Here is a 24,816-nt window from a genome sequence, read left to right on the forward strand (position 1 = left end):
TTCAAAATCTCAAAACGTTTCTTTATAGTAAGTATTAACAAATAAACAATATCCCAAAATAAAAGACAATGGATTTCATTATGCAAAACCTCAATGTTAAAGAGTGTGTGAAGAAACACAAAATCACAAACGTGAAATTACAAACATAATCAAGTTACAAAGTTTATAGCCTCAGTTTGGTGATTTGTCCCTAAACTCACTTTCAAAGCAACTCAAACGGTGGTTGTGCTCAAATGACTGATAAAAACACATCATAAAAAGTAACAATTTTAACTTTAAGTAGAATCAATTCTGAAGTAGACTGAATTTTTACTTTAACCTTCAAATCTGTCCTTCCCTTAAACAAAGACTTTACAGTCTGCGGCATAACTCCTTCCAATGTTCTAATAGAGGAATTCAATACAAACATGCTATCAAAACAATTAACATAATAAATTGTAAGATCCTTACCTAACAGCAGTTATAACATAAAATCACCAAAATGACTGACCTCACTGGCTTATAAGCTTCGCCAGTGGATATGTCTTTTCTCTTGGTATAATAATATACCTAACGTGCTAAGTCGTTCTTTTCAAATATGTTGAAAGTCTTTCCAACATTGCATTGAAAAAAAAATATTAATATAGGTCACATTACACAAAATAGTATTCCCTATAATAATATTCTATATAAAACTGACATTTTTAAAGAGCCACCAAACATAGCTAGACCCATTTCAGAGAAGAAATCCTTACCTCATTTTAAAGAGTTATGATAAAACTGATATAAAATGAAGAGAAAAGTAGGGGTCATGTATCTGCTAAGAGAGATTTCTCTTGTCACATCTGCTTACTGTAAAATCACATCAAAATCACACTGCTGTGACCTGGAAGTACTATTTGTACTAAAATTGAGTTTCACTTCACCAAATACAACCTCCTCTCCCATTTTTTACTACCAAAATGTTAACAAGAGGGCCAAAATGGCCCTATATCGCTCACCTGTTATCATTGCACTTAAGGACAAGGTCAAAAAATCATAATCAAGATCAATCAAAAGAATTATGAGAAAATATAGTTGAAATTTTCTTAAAGTTACTTCAAATAAAATTATTTTCAAATCAGGCCAGTAGTTGCATGCCCGAAGGATTACATCGAGCAAAATTTTGACTGATGAAGCCAAAGGACAGGAACAACAAAGGGAAGAAATTAAAAATAAATCTAAGTCCTCAGAAAAAATATCTAAGTCCATAAATCTAAGTCCTCAGAAAAAATATCTAAGTCCAAAGGACAGGAACAACAAAGGGCGGAATTTAACCAAAAAGAAATGAAAAATTCTTACAAGGTACAGATATTTCAAAACACACCTAAAAATTGGAGGTACCATCCATGTTGTACCACAGAAAAGTGGTCTCGGTTTTTCCCTAAGGCCAATAATAATAAAGTTACTTAATAAGCTATTTATAGTAACATAAAAGGGAAGTAACTGAAAAAGAAGGATCTGCCAAATAAAAACAAGAGCACTGCAATCGACGCAAATGCAGAGCAATATACACACAAAACAAAGTCATATGACCTTTGACCCCTAAGTGTGACCTTGACCTTAAAGTGAGCCATCCGAAATATACGCTCTGCACATTGTTTCGATGAGGTGAACATTTGTGTCAGGTTTCTTTGAAATCCTTCAAGGGGTTCAACAGTTACAGAGCAGAAGGGAAATTACTAACCAACAGACATACAGACTGACAGACACCGAGGCGATAACATAATATGTCCATTCGGGCGTATAAAAAGGAATCAAGATCTTATGGTGATACAAGTTGTGTGCAAGTTTGGTTAAAATCAAATATTAAATGAAGCTGCTATTATGCCGAAAAGGTCAAAATAGCTAATTTTGGCCCTTTCAGGGGCCGTAACTCTGGAACCCATAATGGGATCTGGCCGGTTCAAGAAAGGAACCAAGACCTTATGGTGACACAAGTTTTGTGCAAGTTTGATTAAATTCAAATCATAAATGAAGCTGCTATTGTGCAGACAAGGTCAAAATAGCTAATTCTGGCCCTATCAGGGGCCATAACTCTGGAACCCATAATGGAATCTAACCATTTCAAGAAAGGAACCAACATCTTGGTTCGATAACAGTTGTGTGCAAGTTTGGTAAAAATCAAATCATAAATGAAGCTGCTATTGTGCAGACAAGGTCAAAATAGCTAATTTTGGCCCATTCAGGGGCCATAACTCTCGAACCCGTTATGGGTTCTGGTCAGTTCAAGAAAGGAACCAACATCTTATGGTGACACAAGTTTTGTGCAAGTTTGATTAAAATCAAATCATAAACGAAGCTGCTATTGTGCAGACAAGGTCAAAATAGCTAATTTTGGCCCTTTCAGGGGCCATAATTCTGGAACCCATTACGGGATCTGGTCAGTTCAAGAAAGGAACCGACATCTTATGGAGACACAAGTTTAGTGCAAGTTTAATTAAAATCAAATCATAAACGAAGCTGCTATTGTGCAGACAAGGTCAAAATAGCTAATTTTGGCCCTTTCAGGGGCCATAACTCTGGAACCCATTACGGGATCTGGTCAGTTCAAGAAAGGAACCGAAATCTTATGGAGACACAAGTTTAGTGCAAGTTTAATTAAAATCAAATCATAAATGAAGCTGCTATGGTGCAGACAAGGTCAAAAAAGCTAATTTTGGCCATTTCAGGGGCCATTACTCTGGAACACATAATGGAATCTGGCCAGTTGAAGAAAGGAACCAAGATCTTATGGTGACACAAATTGTGTGCAAGTTTGGTTAAATTCAAATCATAAATAAAGCTGCTATTGTGCAGACAAGGTCAAAATAGCTAATTCTGGCCCTTTCAGGGGCCTTTCTCTGGAACCCATGAAGGAATCTGGTCAGTTCAAGAAAGGAACCAACATCTTATGGTGACACAAGTTGTGTGCAAGTTTGGTTAAATTCCAATCATAAATAAAGCTGCTATTTTGCAGACAAGGTCAAAATAGCTAATTCTGGCCCCTTTCAGGGGCCTTTCTCTGGAACCCATGAAGGAATCTGGCCAGTTCAAGAAAGGAACCAAGATCTCATGGTGATACAAGTTGTGTGCAAGTTTGGTAAAAATCAAATCATAAATGAAGCTGCTATTGTGCAGACAAGGTCAAAATAGCTAATTTTGGCCCTTCAGAGGCCATAACTTTGGAACCCATAACTGGATCTGGCCGGTTCAAGTAAGGAACCAAGATCTTATGGTAATACAAGTTGTGTGCAAGTTTGGTTAAAATAAAATCATTAATGAAACCCCTATCGTGCAGACAAGAAATTGTTGACACACAAAAATAGCAAATTCTGGCCCTTTAAGGGGCAATAACTCTAGAACCCATGATGGGATCCTTCCAGTTTTCGAAAGGAACTGAGATATCATGCCAATACAAGTTTTGTACAAGTTTGATCAAAATTGCTTATAAAATGTGGTCTCTATCTTGTTCACAAGAAATTGTAGATGGATGGACGGACGATGGACGAAGGGTGATCACAAAAGCTCACTCTGTCACTACGTGACAGGTGAGCTAAAAATACATCCACAATGAAATTTAAACAGAAAACAGCTTTAATTTACCTCTGTGGCCATGCCAAGTGAAAAAGTAGTGCTCAAAAACCTGTCCGCCATTTCGTGACTAGACAGATGGCTCCCATGCTGGTTCCTAACTATAGTTGGGCCTATAGATTAATGCAATGATAAAATTCTTTTTAAAAATAATTACATGATGCAAATAGTACCATGGTATTGAAATATAATGTTTTGTGTTTCAAAAGTGCCATAGATACACATTTTAATGTGCATCCATGTATATAATATTAGCCCCCCCATTTGAGCCTAAAATCTTGGGGAAAAGCTTTTTTTGCCATTTGTACACTTAATTTCTCATTTTTTGAATCAAGAAGAATATATATTTTTTTCCTAATAAACGTATGTCTGTATTTTGGGTTTCCTCTGAAAAAAATATTCATGCATTTTGATAGACTTTATTTTGAATGACACAATCTAGTCAAAAATTCTTATTAACCTATACCTATTTCTATTTCCAATCAACTCTTCCTATTAGCAAAACAGACTTCACAATAAATTTCAATACTGAATATAACAAAACATATGTTAATTAGGCACATATGTTTAATCTATAATAAAAACCAATGACCAAAAAAAAGTATTTACACAAAATTAAATTTCAACATGTATAAATTTAACATCTTCTGTCATCAGTTGATTTAATCACCTGGATCTGGTTATTTTCCTTGTTTAAATAAGAAGAAAACATGAAAAGAACCAAAATACTTTGTTATATATATTTTGATTTGTACCAAGCTGTTGTATAAATAAGCTCATCCAATGTGAAGTTTCAACTGGGTACCAGCCTAGTTATATTTCTATACTGTAATCTTAAACACCTTTCATTAGCATGAACTTGAGATACACTTACTTGCAAGCAATTAAACTCCAAAATATAAGTGACATTAAAGTTCATGTTAATACCGAGTATTTTACAGAAACCTTTTAAGGTATACTAGATCCAAACTTCATATTTGAAAATGTGTACAATTACTAAATATAGTTTATGTAAACATTAAATTAACAAGTTTACGTGTACTATATATAAGGTTTAAAATAATACACACTAATACAGTTATACCTAAACATAGTCATTAACTGGAAGTTTTTTTTTAACAGTTGACTGTTACTTCAGAATATTTAATTTTACATACATAATTCATTTATATATTTAGTGAAGTTAAATACTGATGATAAAATACTTGAGTGAAAGATGAATGGTGGATATCTTTAAGTATTAAGTATGCAATAATAATATAAATATGTGGGGAAAAAAATCACAACACTGTCACTGGAAAAAGATACCTAGTATGTTACAAGATGATGGAAAATAAAAGTTTGAAATATGTTCTTTTCAAAAGAATAAAAAGAACTTATTAATAAATAAAGGATGTTAAATAAAGTTAAAGAAACAATTCTTTCAAACTATGTGTAAATGTATTATATCTACTGAACATAACAAAAAATAAATTTGGTATGATCAAAGTTCTTGATGTTTCACTTTATTGCTTGTATAACCAAAAACAAAGTACAACTAGAGCTGCTTTTGAGAAAGCACATGTCTCCCAGAACTGCCTAATCATCTAAATAGTAAGTCAGTCTTTATATACTGTTTACCCACTACAAATATACCTTTGAAGAGTAAAAAGGCTGATTTTGGGTAATTCAAGGGCCATAATTTCGAAGTGCCTGTGCCGATTTGGCTAGTTATCGAACTTGGCCGAGGACTTATGGTCAAACACATTTTGTTAAAGTTTGGTGAAGATCGGATGAGAAATGTTCGACAGAGTGCGGACAAGATTTGTGACAGACAGACAGACACACACACACAGATTGGAGTAAATCAATATGTCTCCCACACCACTGTGGTGGGAGACATAATTATGCATTTGAATCAAAGTACACAAAGTATCAGGACTGTGGTGCTTCTGATTTGATGATATATTCCTCTATCTGTTTTGTAAACAGCTGTGGTAACTTTCCACAGTTGGATGAATTTGCTTTCTTCAGGTGAGAATTTACCGAGATGAGGAGATCATACTTAATACTTCCACCAAGATAATGCTGAAAATGTAAGTTATTTACATTGTTACACCACATATCAACACTCGATAGAAGTCTGTCATATAAATAATGTACACAGCAGCTAGCTGAGGACCCAACAGCTAGTTAGGTGTCTTATAAGTCAAAATGGATGGCCCTTTGAAAAAGGGTAACATTACATCAAAAATAGTTACTTACTTTACTTTATACAAGATTTAAATCTGTGACATTTGTTACCTTTACAATGAATATGCATGTAAAACATACAAACTATTAAACACACCTCTTTAAATGCTGTGTATACAGCTTTAAATGCTGGCTGTTTATCAAGGAACCAAACTCTACGACATCCATGTAAAACATAGGCCCCAGTTTTCTCAGCAGGTTTACAAATACTCATGTACATACAGTGATCTGGACGATAGTTCATCTCACAGGAAAACAAATACAGCTGCCCTGTAAGATTTAAAACAAAACGTAATCATCAAAGTATTTTATATATAATTATATTAACTATAACTGGTATAACTGGTACATAAAAAATAAGACAAAGAAAACAGACTGAAAGAAATGCAGATCCAGTTCATAGCTCTGGCTAAATTAATTCAAAATCACAACTTTTCATTTCCATCTAAAAACAATCCAAACCAGAATAATGCACCTTGTGTCATGTGATGTTGGTGATGGTATATGACAACTACTTTAAATTTAAATCCAATCCTTATAGTAGATAGATAGAAAGTGCATAAAAAAACTTTTACCTGAAATTGTGCGTAAAAAGGGACATAAATCTATTAATGAAATACTGGAGCCAGAGTTATGGACCTTGTGTCATATCATGTGGCCCGATGATGTGAAACAACTGTTTCAAGTTTAGATCAAATCCATTCTGTAATAACAGAAATAGAGTGAAAGTGTATCAAAACTTAACCATAAATTCTAAGACAAGAGGGCCATGATGGCCCTATATCGCTCACCTGTTATCATTGCACTTAAGGACAAGTCTTCAAGGTCAAAAGATCATAATAGAAATCAATCAAAAGAATTATGAGAAAATATAGTTGAAATTTTCTTTAAGTAACTTTAAAAACAAGATTTGAAAACTTTTTGTAGAGGTCCACTAGGCAATGCTACATGTCAAATATCTAAGCTCTTCTGGTTTATTTTTAGAAAATTTTGAAGATTTTTCTATGTACAATCAAGTAACCCCATGGGGCAGGGTCAATTTGACCCCAGGGGTCATGATTTGAATAAACTTTGTAAAAGTCTAATAGGCAATGCTACATGTCAAATATCTAAGATCTAGGCCTTCTGGTTTATTTTTAGAATTTTTTTTAAAGATTTTCCTATGTAAAATCAAGTGACCCCTAGGGCGGAGTCAATTTTGACCCCGGGGGACAAGGTGTGAACAATTTTGTAGAGGTCCACTAGGCAATGCTGCATGTCAAATATCTAGTCTCTAGGCCTTCTAGTTTATTTTTAGAAAATTTTTGAAGATTTTCCTATGTAAAATCAAGTGACCCCTGGGGCGGGGTCAATTTTGACCCAGGGGGTCATGATATGAACAAATTTTGTAAAGGTCCACTAGGTAATGCTACATGTGAAATATCTAAGCTCTAGGCCTTCTGGTTTATTTTTAGAAAACTTTTGAAGATTTTCCTATGTAAAGTCAAGTGACCCCTAGGGCGGGGTCAATTTTGACCCCGGGCCATGATTTGAACAAATTTTGTAGAGGTCCACTAGGCAATGCTACATGTGAAATATCTAAGCTCTAGGCCTTCTGGTTTATTTTTAGAAATTTTTTGAAGATTTTCCTATGTAAAATCAAGTGACCCCTGGGGCGGGGTCAATTTTGACCCCGGGGTCATGATTTGAACAATTTTAGTAGAGGTCCACTAGGCAATGCTACATGTCAAATATCTAAGCTCTAAGGCTTCTGGTTTTTGAGAAGAAGATTTTTTAAGATTTTCTTATGTAAAATCAAGTGACCCCTGGGGCGGGGTCAATTTTGACCCCGGGGTCATGATTTGAACAAACTTGGTAGAGGTCCACTAGGCAATGCTTCACACCAAATATCTAAGCTCTATGGCTTCTGGTTTTTGAGAAGAAGATTTTTAAAGTTTTTCCTTTCGGTTGCCATGGCAACCAGTGTTCTGCATGGAATTCAATTCTTTGAACAATTTTGAAAGGGGGCCATGCAAGGAACATCCCTGTGAAGTTTCATCAAAATTGGCCTGTTGGTTTAGGAGGAGATGTTGTTTAAAGGAAAGTGTGGACGGACGTACAACGGACGGACGGACGGACGGACGGACGGACGGACAGACGGACGGACGCCGGACGGTGAGCGATCACAATACCTCACCCTGAGCACTTTGTGCTCAGGTGAGCTAAAAAAAAGCATAATTCATGAAATATGGGTCAAGAGTTAGGACCTTGTCATATGATGTTGGTGATGATTATGAACAACTATTATAAGTTTGCAGCCAATAATTCACGGAGAAAAAAACAGAAACAAGAGGGTCATTGATCCTAAAGCGCTCACCTGCGTACAAGGCTTTAAGTGTGTTTATATAAGTACAGAGTTAGGTTTCTTCTATGCTAGCCTATATTATATTCATGTCACACACATTTTTTTAACCTAGGGCAATAATTTGAACAATTACGGTAGAAATTACAAATCTGATATCACACGCCAAGTATCAAGGCTCTAGCTATTATTGATTTTCAAAGTCTATAGTAAGTACATGTCAGACACAGGGGTGTGGCCATTTTTTTGACCTTAGGGCAATAATTTGGACAAGTATGGTAGAGAGTCAAACCCTTATATCACATGCCAAATATCAAAGGTCTAGAGAAAAGGATTTTTAAAGTCTGATAGCTGAAAACCTATTTTTAACCAAAAAGAGTCATATGTGCAATGAACTGGAACCATTTGAACAACTCTGAAAGAGGGTTACCCAAATATCATTTGTGTAAAGTTTCATCAAAATCCATTCAGTGGTTTTGGAGGAGATATTGTTTAAAGAAATTGTTGATGAAAAGTGACCACGCCCTCTGGCAGCAATGTTTTTTACTAATCAGAACAATTTGAACAATATTTGTAGAAGGTCACACAAGAACCATTTGTGTAAAATTATTTTAAAATCTGGCAAGCAGTTTCACACAAGAAGATTTTTAAAGTTTCCACTATATACATACATATAAGGAAAAGTGACCACACCCTCTGGCGGGCACGATTTTTAAGGTTTCGATGGAGGCCTTGAGAAACAAAAATCAAACAACAACAAATCATAGAAAGAAAGAGTTGTTTGACATGAAAATTGAACAGCATGTAAAACATGTATATTACTTTACGAAACAAGTGTCAGTATACTGATATAAACATTGAATTCCGGAAAAGGGCTGCCTAAAGGGGCTCCACTTCCGGACAGTTGCACTATGTTCCACTATGTTCCACCTTGTTACGTGAAATTTCACCACTCGCACGCTATTGCAAATGCATCAAAACAAACATGTGTAACAGTTCTTTGAAAATGGTGAGTTTTTAAAGGCGTTTAACTGTCCGGAAGTGGAGCCCCTTTAGGCAGCCCTTTTCCGGAATTCAATGTTTATATAAGTATACTGACACTTGTTTCGTAAAGCAATATACATGTTTTACATGCTCTTCAATTTTCATGTCAAACAACTCTTTCTTTCTATAATTTGGTGTTGTTTGATTTTGTTTCTCAAGGCCTCCATCGAAACCTTAACGAATCAAAATAATTTAAACAATCTTGGTAGAGCGTCACACAAGGACCATTTGCGTAAAATTATTTTAAAATCGGGCAAGCAGTTTCACACAAGACTTCTTTAATTTCCACTATATACTGGTATATATAGGGAAAAGTGACCACGCCCCCTGGCGGCCTTGTTTTTTGACAAATCGGTATAATTTGAACAATCTTGGTAGAGGGACACCATACATGCCATATTTTCAGATGGTCAGTAAGGGAGATTTGCCTCAACAGGGCTTTTTTTAAGGGAGATTTGGGTAAAAATAAGGGAGACCTTTATTCGCTCATTTTTACACGCTAAATAGCCGTTTTCAAGAAAAAATCATGAAGTCACACAAGGACCATTTGTGTAAAATTATTCTAAAATCAGACTAGCAGTTTCACACAAGAAGATTTTTAAAGTTTCCACTAAATACATACAGGGAAAAGTGACCACGCCCTATTGCGGCCATGTTTTATGATGAATCGGTATAATTTGAACAGTCTTGGTAGAGGGTCACACAAGGACAATTTGTATAAAATTATTTTAAAATCGGGCTAGCAGTTTCACACAAAAAGATTTATTAGCTCACCTGAGCAATGCTGCTCAGGTGAGTTATTGTGATCGCTCCATGTCCGGCGTCTGTCGTCCGTCAACATTAAGCTTGTGTATGCGATAAAGGCTGTATTTTTCAACTGATCTTCATGAAATTTTGTCAGAATGATTACCTTGATGAAATCTAGGCCAAGTTCGAAAATGGGTCATCTTGGGTCAAAAACTAGGTCACTAGGTCAAATCAAAGAAAAACCTTGTGTATGTGATAGAGGCTGTATTTTTCAATTGAACTTCATGAATTTTGGTCAGAATGATTACCTTGATGAAATCTAGGCCAAGTTCAAAAAAGGGTCATCTGGGGTCAAACACTAGGTCACTAGGTCAAATCAAAGAAAAACCTTGTGTATGCGATAGAGGCTGTATTTTCAACCGGTCTTCATGAAATTTAGTCAGAATAATTACCTTGATGAAATCTAGGTCGAGTTCGAAAATGGGTCATCTGGGTTCAAAAACTAGGTCACTAGGTCAAATCAAAGAAAAACATTGTGTATGCGATAGAGGCTGTATTTTTCAATTGATCTTCATGAAATTTGGTCAGAATAATTGCCTTGTTGAAATCTAGGTCGAGTTCGAATATGGGTCATCTTGGGTCAAAAACTAACTCACTAGGTCAAATCAAAGAAAAACCTTGTGTATGCAATAGGAACTGCATTTTACACCGGATCTTCATGAAATTTGATCAAAATCTTTGTCTGGATGAAATCTAGGTCGAGTTTGAATATGGGTCATCTAGGGTCAAAAACTAGGTCACCCGGTCAAATTAAAGAAAAACCTTGTGTACACAATAGGGGCTGCTTTTTACACTGGATATTCATAGAATTTAGTCAGAATGATTGCCTTGATGAAATCTAGGTAAAGTTCGAATGTGGGTCATCTGTGGTCAAAAACTAGGTCACTAGGTCAAATCAAAGAAAAACCTTGTGTATGCAATAGGGGCTGCATTTTGCACCGGATCTTCATGAAATTTGATCAGAATGTTTGTCTGGATGAAATCTAGGTCGAGTTTAACCCCAAAACTTTAACCTGAAATTCTAAGTAAAAAGGGGGAATAATTCATGAAAAAATGGTGCCAGAGTTATGCACCTTGTGTCATATGATGTGGGTGATGATGTTGAACAACTATTTTAAGTTTAAATCAAATCCATTCAGTAATAACAGAGATAGAGTGAAAGTGCATCAAAACTTTAACCTGAAAATCTAAGTGAAAAGGGGGATAATTCATGAAATATTGGTGCCAGAGTTACGGCCCTTATGTCAGATGATGTGGATGATGATGAGGAATAAGTATTTCAAGTTTGAATCAAATCCATCAAGTAATTATAAGCTGAAAAAAGAGAAAGTGTAAAAAAAACTTTAACCAAGGTGGGGACGCGGAAAGACGCCGAAGCCGACGCCAACGCCGGGTCGAGTAGGATAGCTCTCCTTATACTTCGTATAGTCGAGCTAAAAATGTTTAAGTTATATGATACAGAGTTTTGATGTATAAAACAATTTGATGTTTTAGTCACATATTTTTCTAAACATATACTAAATTTCAAATTCATACTGTCACTTGTTGTAAAGATATTCGCAATTTATCAAGTGTTGCTCCAGAACATTTGTAAAGTGTATACTAGACTTACCAGGATAATAATGAAAATATATATTGATGAGATCTTGGTCCCCAAATGTAATTTTCAGTCTATACTCCTTGTAATAATTATGCATTGACTGTAACCATGATGATGCTCTAAGCCTAGTGAGATTCATTAACATAACTCCAGAATTCACACCTGAAAGTTCATATCATAAGTATATGAGTTTATAAAATATGAAAGTATTCAATGTCTATATCAATTAGTCTGATTGGTTTGTTTGGTCTAACACCGTTTTTCAACAACATTTCAGTTCCGTAATAGTGGGCGGTTAACCTAACCAGTGTTTCTGGATTCTATACCTGTACAAACCTGTTCTCTACAAGTAATTGCCAACTTCCCTACATGAATCAGAGGTGGAGGACGAATGATTTCAGGCACAAAGTCTGGCATGAAATTGTCAAGGAGAACATGCCTCCAAAGGATCAAACTGTACTCTCCCTACTGAACTAAGCAGGCGGGGTTCAACTAGTTTGAAACAGTTAAATAATCGGATCAATGTCTTTAGTTTTTACTGGGTGGCATCTGAGTACCAAAGCCATTTTTAACCAAACAGCATCAGTGTAATAAATGTCAGTTAATTTTAAGACATTCTTTGTTTCATAACCTTTAGTTCTAAAAACTCCAATGGTCACTAAACTATGCGATGTACCTAAGGAACATGCAACCATTTCTGTGATTCAGCATTAAGAAACTGCTGTTTGATCCTACAAATTTGTAACAAGTTTTTGCATGAATTTCTTCTTTATTTTGCAAGATCCAGATTTTTGCTTTTTGATTTATTTTTTGTCAGGTTGAATGTCACACAGACACAATTTTAGGTCATATACAAGAAGCCCCAGGTACTCCACTGAGCATTATTTCACCACAGGCAGACACCTGAATAGAACCGCTGGCCTTCCAGAAGCTCGCTGGAAGGCTTCCTCACATGAAGAATTCTATGCCTGAAACGAGGCCTGAACCCACATCAGGTCAGAGGGGGCGAGTGATTTGAAATCAAGAACTTTAATCACTCAGCCATGGCAGCAAAGATATCAAAGGCCTGAAGGGCCTGAGTCGGCTAATGATTGATGTACTGACAGTATAGTCTACCAGTTTCAGTTTGTTTTTAGTTTTTTTCTTAAAATTTCATAACACAGCTCGATATTTACCCAAAATATTATATCCGGATACGATTACACTTTTCTCCAGTTTCAACAATATATTTTACAAATTGTGATGATACGAAGACATTTAGCAGCAATTGGCAGTATTTGACATTGAATTGAAGTTTACGGTTAAATTACCTCTTATTTAAATCTTTTCATAAAAAAGTTGTTTCGTTTCGTGAAAGCAGCCAAACATAGACGATCTACTTTCGATTTCAAAAACTACAAGAAAATACAATTTAATGTTTCGCCGATTTGTTTATTTCTCAAAAAATAATAATTAAAATCATTTTTAATATCAGTAGTAACTAAACAAACCAGTAAGAGCTTCTTCTTCCGATAATTTATCCGTTTACTGACTGCAAAATTCAACCCACGCAAAGTTTATAGAAATCATACGATGCGTGTTTACGTTCAATGTGGGAGAATTAAGGCTGATCGGCTATGTTACCTAACGCATCCAGACGATTCAGATTTTGTTTTAAAAAAGATTGTGTGCGTTTCTGTAACTTTATATACGTTTTTATACGCTTAGAAATTATTAGACATGCGTATTTGCATTATTTCTATACGTAATTTACGCTAATACGCATCTTATCTGGAGCCCTGTGGAACTATTTTTTGTCTTTCGCTGGATGTTACCCAAGCTTTGTAAGCCTGCGCAATTCTTAAAATGCACATTTATGCTTAATGAGTTACATTCGAGTATTGCACAATTACAAGTCATAAATATGACAGTTTACATCGTATATTGGTCATAGCAAAGGGAATTGACACAACTTAACTTCATTCATGCAGTGAACTGTTTGATGTTTGAGAAATCTAATGGAACTACATCCCTTCACGTGTTATTCAGTCCAATTAGAGAATCGCTGAACAGCAAGGACTCGTCAAAAGGCTTTCAGCCTTTAGCCGACTCAATAAGTTACTATATAAGTGGATTTCTTCATGATTCCCAAAGTTTGCGAACTGCCGATTCCAGACGTTTTGCGAGCAAAAATATTAGTGTATTGCTGAAAACTGAAGTGACAAGGCCAAATTAATACATATCTAATTGACTTTAAAGACGTGCCTTGGTAAAAGTGGAAATTCATGCTAGCTAATTTGTTCACAAATTTCTTAAATTTGTGAATTTTGTGAATATTTTCGCATCGCGAACTTTTCAACTTATACAGAATACATCCTAATAAAGGTCATCAGTGGGTCAACTTGGACTTCTTCCGAATGATGTTGCCATAGCAATGGTCTTGCCATATTATGAAGAGAAGTTCAGGAATACCCTTGTTACAGAAAATGTGAATCAAACATTTAGTAAATAGCGACATATTGAATTCACCTAGTCACGGGTTCTATCTAGAAACTGATCGTACAAGTGTATAAGGCTGATGTGGCCACAAAGTAAGCTTATCACAGGCAGCATGCATATGAATTCAAATCCATGTGGTTATACCAACCTGTTACACCATAGTAAGGATGTCTAGCAAATCTGTTGTACCAGCCTATAGCCTTGTCCTCATGTTCATTGGTCAATGCTGCTAGTTGGGTTGAGTTAAACTTGTGGAAAAACTCCCAGATTTCATCAACAGGGGAGAGGAATAAAACATCTGTGTCCACATACAATAAGGCATCTACGTCTGTTAACAGTTCCTGCAAAAAAGGAAACATTACAATTCAGTTGTTTACTGAGGAGTTTGTTCTATATAGGAACACAGCATAAATTAATCTATATAATTATGGAACACGGCACAGTTTGTTCTATATTTGGAACAAAGCAAAAATTGTTCTATATTTGGAACATGGCATAGTTTGTTCATTCTGTATTCGGAATAGACCATCCCTAAATTAAGACCACCTTATTATAAAGACCACTGTTTTCCTGAAGACAATAACTTTCAATAGTTGCAAATCCCTTTAAAACACTGTCTTTTAATAACCTGTTTCAGTCCCAATGTCCCCTAAACTCCAAATAACATGACCATTATTTGATTTTCAGTTCACACCTTTTTGTTTGTCAAGTGAGGGGTAAATAAAAGAAACAAAAACCATTATGTTGTAAAATGACATCATTTGATCTGCTATTAAGGCTACTTTTTAAAAGAGCCACAGATGGTCTTATTAGCTGGATTTTTTCTGTATATGCTATGCTGACCTTTATGCTCTATATCTGGAACATTGCTTGGTTTGTTCTATATTTAGATCACTGCAGAGTTTATTCTGTATTTGGAAGATCATAGTTTGTTCAACACCTGGAACACTGTTGGGTTTATTCAATATTGGAATACTGCACATCTTAAATTTTACCTAAATCACTGTAGAGTTTGCTCTGTGGAAGACAAATTTGTTTTATCCTTGGAACACAGCACAATGTCTTCCATATTTGAAACACTTCAGAGTTTGTTCTAAATTTTATTTAGAATGATGCAGAGTTTGTCTATATCTGCAACACTTAAGACAGTTCTGTAATTAGAACACTGAAGATTCCTCAATATCTGAAACAATGCATAGATTGTTCTGTATTTGGAACACAGCAGACTGTTCTATATTTGAACCAATGTACTACTAGTTTGTTCTGCATTGTATAACTGAAATAATGCAGTGTACTCTTTATCTGGCATGAATTCTACACAGATCATTTTATATTTTAATCACTATATGGACTGTTCTGTATAAGAAGCACTGCAGAATTTGTTTTATATTTGGATCCCTCAAAAGACTTGCATCATTTTTATTCCCTCATTTTGTGTGTAGAATTACACCAAACAGTCCAATGTGCAGGATAAACTACCTTAAACAAGTGAGCCGTGCCATGAGAAAACCAACATAGTGGGTTTGCGACCAGCATGGATCCAGACCAGCCTGCGCATCCGCGGATGCGCAGGCTGGTCTGGATCCATGCTGGTCGCAAACCCACTATGTTGGTTTTCTCATGGCACGGCTCAAATGTTATACCCATGATGAAAAGTTAAAAACACAAACAGAACAAAACACCACAATACCGGAATAAACAGCCTTTGGCAAGCACATGGTTTGAACAGTTTCTTCCAGTCTTCAGCCTTTATTTCATCTGAAGATGGGAATGTTATATTGTAGATATGATACTCTACTTTCTCTCGATACTTTGGTGGCCAGAAATCTAGCTGGAAGAAAACAAAACAAATAATTCATCATAAACTACAGGTATAGGCAGCTTGTGCATTTGCTTATAATCACACCATATGTCAAGAACATGTTATCAATATATAAATTGCAGAGAAATCATTTTGATCAATAACTTCTTCATATAGTTATAATATATGGTCACATTTTAAAGTAAATATTTCCTTAGGTCTATGGCTTGAATAGGATTTGTCAGATCATCTATGGTAGACAATATGTTACAAGTTATGCACAACTGATCAAGCGAAACAGTTATATTTTATCAACTGAAAAAAATGCTGTTCCTAGAATTATCTGAAATCTTATAAAAGATTACAAGAAAATATAATAGTGCAGGATTCATTTGATGGGTTCTGCTTAAAAGAGATGCAATTATGGAGGCATTCTATGTACAGTAACTTAAACCTGTTAGCTCAGTATAGAGATCACAACCACAGAAATCAAAACTACTAAATTAATACAACTTCAGAGGTCAAAACTATTGACCATAACTGCTGAGATCACATTTGCAGAGGTCACAAGTTTAATTTCCTGAATGCTCAATTTTCTCCGTAAAATTTGTACTGCAGACAATGTTTTCTTCACTCTTGATTCTTGGGAACTTAGGAAGCTGAAAGTCATTTTAAGACAACAAGTTAGTACTCGTGTGACATCTAGGGACACAGTGAACTGACTAAATGCACAATCTGAAGTTCTATTCAAAATGGGTTTACTCCAAACTAACCTGTTCTTGGAATGCCTTTATATGTTCTGGTTCAGTGAATATGTGAAAAATGAGATGTGATCGAGAAAACAGTACAGCAGATTTGAACATGACCATACTCTCTTCTATACGATCGCCGCAGGACACCACAGCAATATGCATACTTTGTTTCCATCGCAACGCTCTGTAAATGTATAAAACTATCATTGCAGTGACTTGAATTTTTGACAAGCTGCAGTATGACATTCAGTTCTCCGTGTATTCTGCATATATGCTGTAATAACATTCTACATGCAAGACAATGAAGTAGAAAAGACCAGTTTTTGCAATGTTATTATCAGAATGTGCCAACTGATCTAAATAAAACTTGCGATACATAAAACGCTTATAATAAATATCATTCTTGTTTCCTTTTTTTTTTTTTTTTTTTGTTTAACTTTGCACCGACTCAATTATTGGGCATATGGCGACTTTCCACCTTTTGATGACAGAGAAAGACCCCAGGTGCCTGTCCTTGCATTATTTCATCATGGGCGGGCACCTGGGTAGAACTTCCGACCAACCAGATGAATGGCTTTCTCACATGAAGAAATCAACGCCCCAAGTGAGGCTTGAACCCGCATAGGTGAGAGGCAAGTGATTCAAAGTCAGCAACCTTAATCACTCAGCCACGGAGGCCCTGCCTTGTTTCCTATCCCATATGGCTAGTATCAATAGAGCTGGGTACCAGAGCTGAACTGTATTTTATTTCTTTCGATATATTGACAAAAATTGCAGAAAACTTCTCAAAAATTGTAAATATGGCAACGGTATTATTAAATACAATCTTCAAAAGAGCATCCTGTAACAAAAAGCCGACAGAGAAAACTTAAATGACAGAAAACAGGAAATACAATAGAAAACTTGTAAGGACTTTTTTTATCTTCAAGGGTTTGAAGAGGGGAATGGAGTTACCTTGGTAGCAGGCAGGCAGGAGGGTAGTGGAAACAATAATATGCAGAAACACAAGCAACTGCAATGTGTTGGTGGAGGGGTGGGCATGAATACGAAATGGTTAGCATGTGAAAAAAAATACAAAAAATGAAAGTTGAAAAGGAGGAGCATGGAAAAAATGCCAAGTGTAGGACCGATGTATGACTAATAGTAAGACTAAGACATTATATGTTATTGTGAGAGATATGAAACAGTATTTTTTTCAGTGGGGGAGAGTGGCAGGTTTATAGAATTTTAAGGTTTTTTCCCTAATCTCTTCATTTAACTATTTCATTGACAATGGTAATCATGCAATAAAAAGTTATGAGAAGCGATTGCAACAAAAACAAACCTTTCTTCATTTTCCTTTGCTTGTGCTTTGTTTTTCTCAGTATCCTTGGCTTCATCATTAACAATCTTGTCATTCTCATTTATGTCTTGTTCCTCACTTAGATCTACATCTCTGGTACCTTCAAATGTGTCCTTTATGCTTTCAAGATTTATTGCATAGTACATATAGATTGCTACAACTATGATTACTGTTAGTCCAATCTTGAACAACATTCTTGCCCTTGACTTTGTTCTCATGAAGGAAATGTCCTTGACCTGTGTAAAGGTCAACTTCTCTATGCGAACTTGACTTACTGTCACCTTGACCTTTGACTTGATGATGACATTTCCTTAATCTAATAATCATACTTAGTATATTACTTTCATTGCAATTTTTTTGCTTCTGCAAATTTAAATGAAGTATCAGTTTTTGTCTTATTGAATATATTCTTTTCAAATTTTAATCAAAGTGCTACGAGTTGAAACTGGAATGAAATTCCAAATTCTGTACATTACACCCTCAATTGGTGTTCCTCTCATGAATCTCTAGTACAGTAAGTTTTACACATCCATCATTCATATTACACTTGCTTGTTGTTTTCCTGGAAGAGAAATAACATCAAAAATTGTAGATATTTTTTTTTATATTTTTAAAAGTTAAGAAAAGGTTGGTTTGGTCAACAATGTCCATACATGTGTTATCTAGTATCATAGGTTTGTGTGACAACTTCACTTTTTAAAGTCTTTCTGAATACATTATTATTAGTTAAGTCTAAATATTCACAAATAATATATAGTTATAGCCTTTCTCTATTTTGTTGGTTCAAATAATTAATTATTCATAAATTCACCATACTATTTCATCTTAATGCTTATCAATATGTTAAAAACGAAATGCTTACAAGTCATTTCTGTGCTATTAACTTGTTTTGTAACCTGTTACAAACTGTTGACATAATATTCATTACAGGCCTTATAGCTACTATAATCCTTAACGGCCAAAGGTTTATATTTTCTTTGACTCGGTGGTATATAATACTGTCCCCTCAAGCAAGGTATACTGTATAAACCAAGTAAAACTTTATGGTACAGGGGATCATGACTCACCCCAAACTGAGTAAGCTTTAGTCAAATACATGTATTGTGGGGAGACATTTTATTCCCTTTAATAATGACCTACATCTTTTTGTATACACAAGCACTTTATTAATAAATTTTGTTAGAGATTTTAAAGACCTTTCTTAAAATGATACAGAAGCTTTAACAACATGCCAGTGTGTACCATACTTCATGTTGATGAATTATTTAAAAATTTGTTTAATTTGGATGGAAATTGTAGAAGTTGAGTACACAAGGTATAATGGTTAAGTTGTAATATTGTTAAGTCACAGAAGGGCTATAACTAAAGAATCAATAACAGGATATGTATATATGTATGCCCAAACAATATGTGCATGCGCCAGATCATGTTAATAATGTAGATCATGTTTCATTTGAATTGGATGGGAATTGTAAGTGGAGCCCGAGTATATAAGAAAGCCAAAAAAAAACAACAAAAAAAAAAGCAGAAAACAAAACTAGCTGCATTCATGATAAAATCACAAAAGAATACAGTTATCAAGTCACAGAAATGTCACAAATTAGCTAAATATAGCTAGAATCAGTTATAAAACTGGCAGTAATAATGCAAAATTATTATGTCAAAAGCAAACACAAAATGTTCAATATGCTATCACATTTTCAATACATGTAATTGTTTGCGATAAATAGTTGAAGAAATTGTGTCACTTGTGAGAATCACCATTACTTATGACTAATTAAAGGGGAAGGCAATGTTGTTCTTATGTTAATTCTGCCTGCTAGCAAGATTTCTTAAATCATTTGAAAGAGGTGAAAGAATTTTCAAAATTGGCTGAAAAATGGGAAAGTTATGAGCATTTATAATAAATATTTGATCAAAATTGTGGCCATTTTGTTTCCATGGTAACAAAAAACAAAATGACAGATTATTTAAATTTCTAGATATATATCTGAACTGCATTTACTTATTTCTGTACTATAATTTCTTTACTTTTCCCAGCTATAATGAAAGAAACAAGTGACCGAGTTTTGCAGTGGCAATACAGAATTCCCCTACCGGTGGAAAACTTTCAATAGTGACCTTGACCTTTGACTCACAAGCATAGGTCATGTGCTGACACATTGTCTCATCATGGGGCACACTTCTGTGTAGAACTAAAGTAATCCATCAATGCATATAAAAGTTATGGAGCAGAATCACTTTTTACTTGACCTTCAATAGTGATCTTCACCTTTGACCTACAAGCGTAAGTCATATATGTACATAATCTACATATTGCCCTCTAGTCACATACCAGGCTTTATGAACCTAGCTTGAATACTTTTTGAGCAGTTTAACCAGTTTTCTAAGGCCAAAAGGGGGCATAATTTGCTCAAAATACATGTCAGAGTTATGGAACTTGACCCAGTGAGGTTGATAATTGACCTAGAAAAAGAAAAAATAAGTTTCGAAGCTATAAGCCTTTAAGTAATAGCTATATGTACTTGCACGCAAAACTTTAACCAAGATTTTCTAAGTCCAAAAGGGGGCATAATTTGGCCAAAATGCATGTCAGAGTTATGGGACGTGATGTTATCATCTAGTTTCATAACCCGCAAGACACAATAATTTGTGAAGTTTCAATTCTATATATGCATTAGTTTTGGAGATAGTACCTTGCATGTAAAACTTTAATTAGGATTTTCTTAGTCCAAAAGAGGGCGTAATTTGGCCAAAAGACATGTCAGAGTTATGGGTCTTGAGGTTGGTAATTGACCTAGATAAAGAAAAAATAAGTTTCAAAGCTATATGCCTTTAAATGATAGCCAGATGTACTTGCATGCAAAACTTTAACCAAGGCGTGACGCCGACCTGATGCCACAGTGAGTAGAATAGCTAGACTACTATTCTTTGAATAGTCGAGCTAAAAATACAAGCTTTGATAAAAGACGCAACTTTTCCCCTATATAAGTAGTTACGGCTCAATTTTCCTGACAGGCCCTGCCACCACTCCCCAAAAGTAAAAACAAGAGGGTCATGATGACCCTGGATCGCTCACCTGAGTAATATGAGCTACATGTTTCAAATGTCAAACTGATGATAAAATATTAAGAAAGTCAATAAGTCACATTCATGGTCAATGAAATTCAGTTTTACGATTTGTGTGCAAAACTGTGTATGTCATCAAAATTTCAAGGCTGTATCTTAAAAACCAGAAAGTAGGTCAAGGTCACAGTCAAGTGACATCATATTACTTGAGGTCATCAGGTAATTATAATTAAACAGTCTTGGAAATAGGATCAGATGATTTTTTAAGTATTTTTTCTATATAACTCACATAATAACTAAGTGACCCCAGGGCGGGGCCTCTTTTAACCCCAGGGGCATAATTTGAACAATTTTGGTTGAGGACTTCTAGACAATGCAGCATACCAAATATCAAAAGCCTAGGTCGTATGGTTTCAAACAAGAAGATTTTTAAAGCTTTTTCCTATATAAGTCTATATAAAACTTGGGACCCCCAGGGCAGGGCCTCTTTTCACCCAAGGGGTACAATTTGAACAATTTTGGTTGAGGACCATATGACAATGCTACAAACCAAATATTAAAGGTCTAAGTGTTGTGGTTTCATACAAGAAGATTTTTAAACTTTTTTTCTTATATGCCTATGTAAAACTTGGGACCCCCGGGGCGGGGCCACATTTGACCCTAGGGGGATAATTTGAACAATATTGGTAGAGGACCACTAGATGATGCTACATACCAAATATCAAAGCCCTAGGCCATGTGGTTATGTACAAGAAGATTTTCAAAATTTTCCCTATACAAGTCTATATAAACCATGTGACCCCGGGACGGGGCCATATTTGACCCTAGGGGGATAATTTGAAAATCTTGCTAGAGGACCACTAGATGATGCTACATACCAAATATCAAAGCCCTAGGCCCTGTGGTTTTGGACAAGAAGATTTTTAAAGTTTTCCCTTTCGGTTGCCGTGGCAACCAGAGTTCTGCATGGAATTCAATTCTTTAAACAACTTTGAAAGGGGGCCACCCAAGGATCATTCCTGTGAAGTTTGGTGTAATTCTGCCCAGTGGTTTTCAAGAAGATTTTTTTAGAAATTGTTGACGCAACGCACGACAAACATCAAGGGGTCACAATAGCTCACCTTGTCACTTCGTGACAGGCGAGCTAAAAGCACTGTATATATATTTAGAGGTTAATACATGACAGAGCTGGGCTGGGAGGTGATAATCGGCCCGGAAAATGAATAATGGCCCGAGGGCCATTATGAATTTCGGGCCGATTATCACCTCCTGGCCAGGCTCTTGCGTGTATTAATGTCTTTAATACATATGATTTGTTGCACTACTCAAGTGTGTGTGTGGGTGGGGGGGGGGGGGTAGAATTACTACTCCTGTTGTTAGATTTCAATGGCTAAATAGTTTGGGGTACTTTTGTCTCAAAATTTGTATTTATTCGTAGCCGGAAGCAATTATGCAATTTGGGGTCATAAGTGAGTGTACTACAGTAAACTTATTCTTGCACATTTAGACAAAGCAGATCCAGATCTGCAGAATTTCTTGTCGGTCAGAAGCTAAGTAAATTCATAATGTATGATAGATCTACTATCAATCAAACTCATCAATGGTTCGCAATTCTAAAAATATGGAACAACACATAATTTGAGCTAGTTCATGAAAGAAAAACTGCAATTTTATTAACAATAGCTAGAATCTAGATATCTAGATCTATGTTTATGAAAAGCAGTCATAAAATTTTCACTGAGAAGAAACTCCCAACTTCGTCGAAATTGGTGCGAATCATGCTGTTTTACAACGCATACTAGAACACTGTTGAAATTCGGAACTCTGGCTGTCCTGTTTTATTATTAATTTTAAGCAAAGCATAGTACTTAGATCTAACAGATCTGCGATAAATAACGGTTAAAAGTGTAGACCTGTGACAGACCATTATGACGTCTATGATGATGTTATATGTAGCTAGTGGTTTCACGCGCACGTGTTCACCTGGGGGATTATGATTATGAGTTTTCGGCCAGGGCCAATAAGTGATAATCAGTGCGTGAAAGCAATAACCTACTGAAAGATATTCATTTTTGTTACTATATATACATGTAGTAACATATGTATTAAATTCAGATTTAGCTATATAGCTAATTTGTGACTTTTCTGGAACCTGGTTATTCCTGGTGGCTCTATAACCATTCTTTTCTTTGGTCTATTAACAGGTTTTCCAAATATGCAGCAGATGTGCATAACAACTAGCTGCAAGCTAATGTATCACCTATTCATTTTCAAATATTAAACTTCAACCTATGACGCATTGGTCGAGTGGGCAAAAACGCTTTCCTACAGAGGTGAAGGCTCCCCTCGAGTTCGATTCCTGGCTACTCCCATTGCTGTGTGTCCTTGGGTAAGGCACTTTACCACGACTGCCTCAGTAGACCCAGCTGTAAACGTGTACCAGCTAGCAACTTGCTGGGGGTAAGCAAAGAGCTATAAAAATAAATATATCAGCAACTTGAAAGGCATATAGAGCAAATCTCGCCAACATCACATGGCAACTGAATGAGATCTTGTTTTAACGGTGTATGAAACTGACAGCAGAAGGATAAAAATTTGTGTCATGAAAAACTTTCTTTCAGATCGTTTGTTCATAATGATAATGGTGTTTTTTTAATGTTAGTAGTATTTTCTACATGGGGAATGAATGAATTTATGATTGGATTTAGTCAGAGAAATTGACAGTTAATTCAACTGAAAATTGGATCTGATTCGGTTTATTATGCGGCGGCTGTATCGCAAGTGTAATACTTTAATAAGCATCTGTCGATTTGATCACGATTGATCAAGTCTGCAAACGCTTCAATAAGATAACGTGCTGACACGAGATTATCTCTTGTTGACATTCTGTGTATTTCACACTTCTTTAGCGTAAGGTATAATTGGTTTTAACCATTCTTAAAATAGGGTCAATCAAAAGCTCTACAGAGCTGACAATTATTGTTTCACAAAGCTATGGTAAATAAAATTTACCTTTACTTTAAAATAAAATTTACCCTTCCCTTTATCTAAACAGTAAACTTCCTCGTTCAATGGTGGGAGTGGGGTGGAGGGGAATAAAGTAACTTAAACAGTATTTAGAGAACAGAAGTCGCTAAAACCATGAACTAAGTAATGAAATGTTTATAATATAATATTTCAAACGTAGTATTACACAAATTCATGCACAAAACAAAAGATGCACAAAACTGAGTCGTTTTACAGTAACCGCGAAATCATATGACACAAGAAGAAATTCACTAAATCAACACTTCACCAATGCGATTTGCAACTTTTTTAAACATTTACATGTAGCTTACTCTAATATCACATTATCTTGAATGATGACAAATACATTAACCTTTCATAATAAAAATTAAATAAGAAAACCGTAGCCTACGTATTGTGTCGCTTTGGAACAAACTAAGCCGTCACGTGACTGCAGCTATCATCACGTGATTTCACGCATGTGACTTTCATTTTTAGAGACACGGCATTTTTCGTCGGTTTTCAGGTTTTGATGAAAGAATGGATGCAGTGTTCAGGTAATGATAAACTTTATGATAAGGCATGAAATAAGTTAAAGGAATATTTTTCTTATCAACATAAATATGTAGTCAAGTTTTGTTGAAAGTTGTAATCTTAAACCTTAAAAAATGTACTTTGGACCTAAACCGAAAGTAACAATTGTAACAGTAACCGGATATAATTATACTTTTATTGACTTGTATTAAATTTTAG

The 24,816-nt window shown here is 35.3% G+C and overlaps 2 protein-coding genes across 5 annotated transcripts in view; one reads left to right on the plus strand and one right to left on the minus strand.

The window, feature by feature from the left end:
* LOC123537358 (glucoside xylosyltransferase 2-like) lies at window positions 1-24,528 on the minus strand. 3 transcript variants are annotated; one of them, XM_045321048.2, is made up of 8 exons: window positions 24,476-24,528; window positions 17,971-18,550; window positions 16,668-16,830; window positions 15,784-15,924; window positions 14,242-14,434; window positions 11,628-11,777; window positions 5,921-6,093; window positions 1-5,658 (listed from the first exon to the last, which is right to left on the minus strand). In XM_045321048.2, the coding sequence occupies exons 2-8, from the start codon at window positions 18,204-18,206 to the stop codon at window positions 5,506-5,508; spliced, it is 1,209 nt and encodes a 402-aa protein (XP_045176983.2). In that variant the 5' UTR covers window positions 18,207-18,550; window positions 24,476-24,528; the 3' UTR covers window positions 1-5,505. The 3 variants fall into 3 exon arrangements, with proteins under 3 accessions (XP_045176983.2, XP_053384271.1, XP_053384272.1); XM_053528296.1 differs by having other exon boundaries at window positions 24,437-24,489; XM_053528297.1 differs by lacking the exon at window positions 24,476-24,528 and adding an exon at window positions 24,396-24,414.
* Window positions 24,522-24,816, plus strand: part of LOC123537357 (cytosolic non-specific dipeptidase-like) — a 30,500-nt gene continuing 30,205 nt past the window's right edge. For both annotated transcript variants that reach the window (XM_045321047.2, XM_045321046.2), the window contains exon 1: window positions 24,522-24,620. In XM_045321047.2, coding sequence (XP_045176982.2) covers window positions 24,604-24,620 — 17 coding nt within the window. In that variant the 5' untranslated portion in view covers window positions 24,522-24,603. The remainder of the gene's footprint in view (window positions 24,621-24,816) is intronic.

The sequence above is a fragment of the Mercenaria mercenaria genome, chromosome 17 (assembly GCF_021730395.1).
Source record: "Mercenaria mercenaria strain notata chromosome 17, MADL_Memer_1, whole genome shotgun sequence".
Lineage (NCBI taxonomy): Eukaryota > Metazoa > Mollusca > Bivalvia > Venerida > Veneridae > Mercenaria > Mercenaria mercenaria.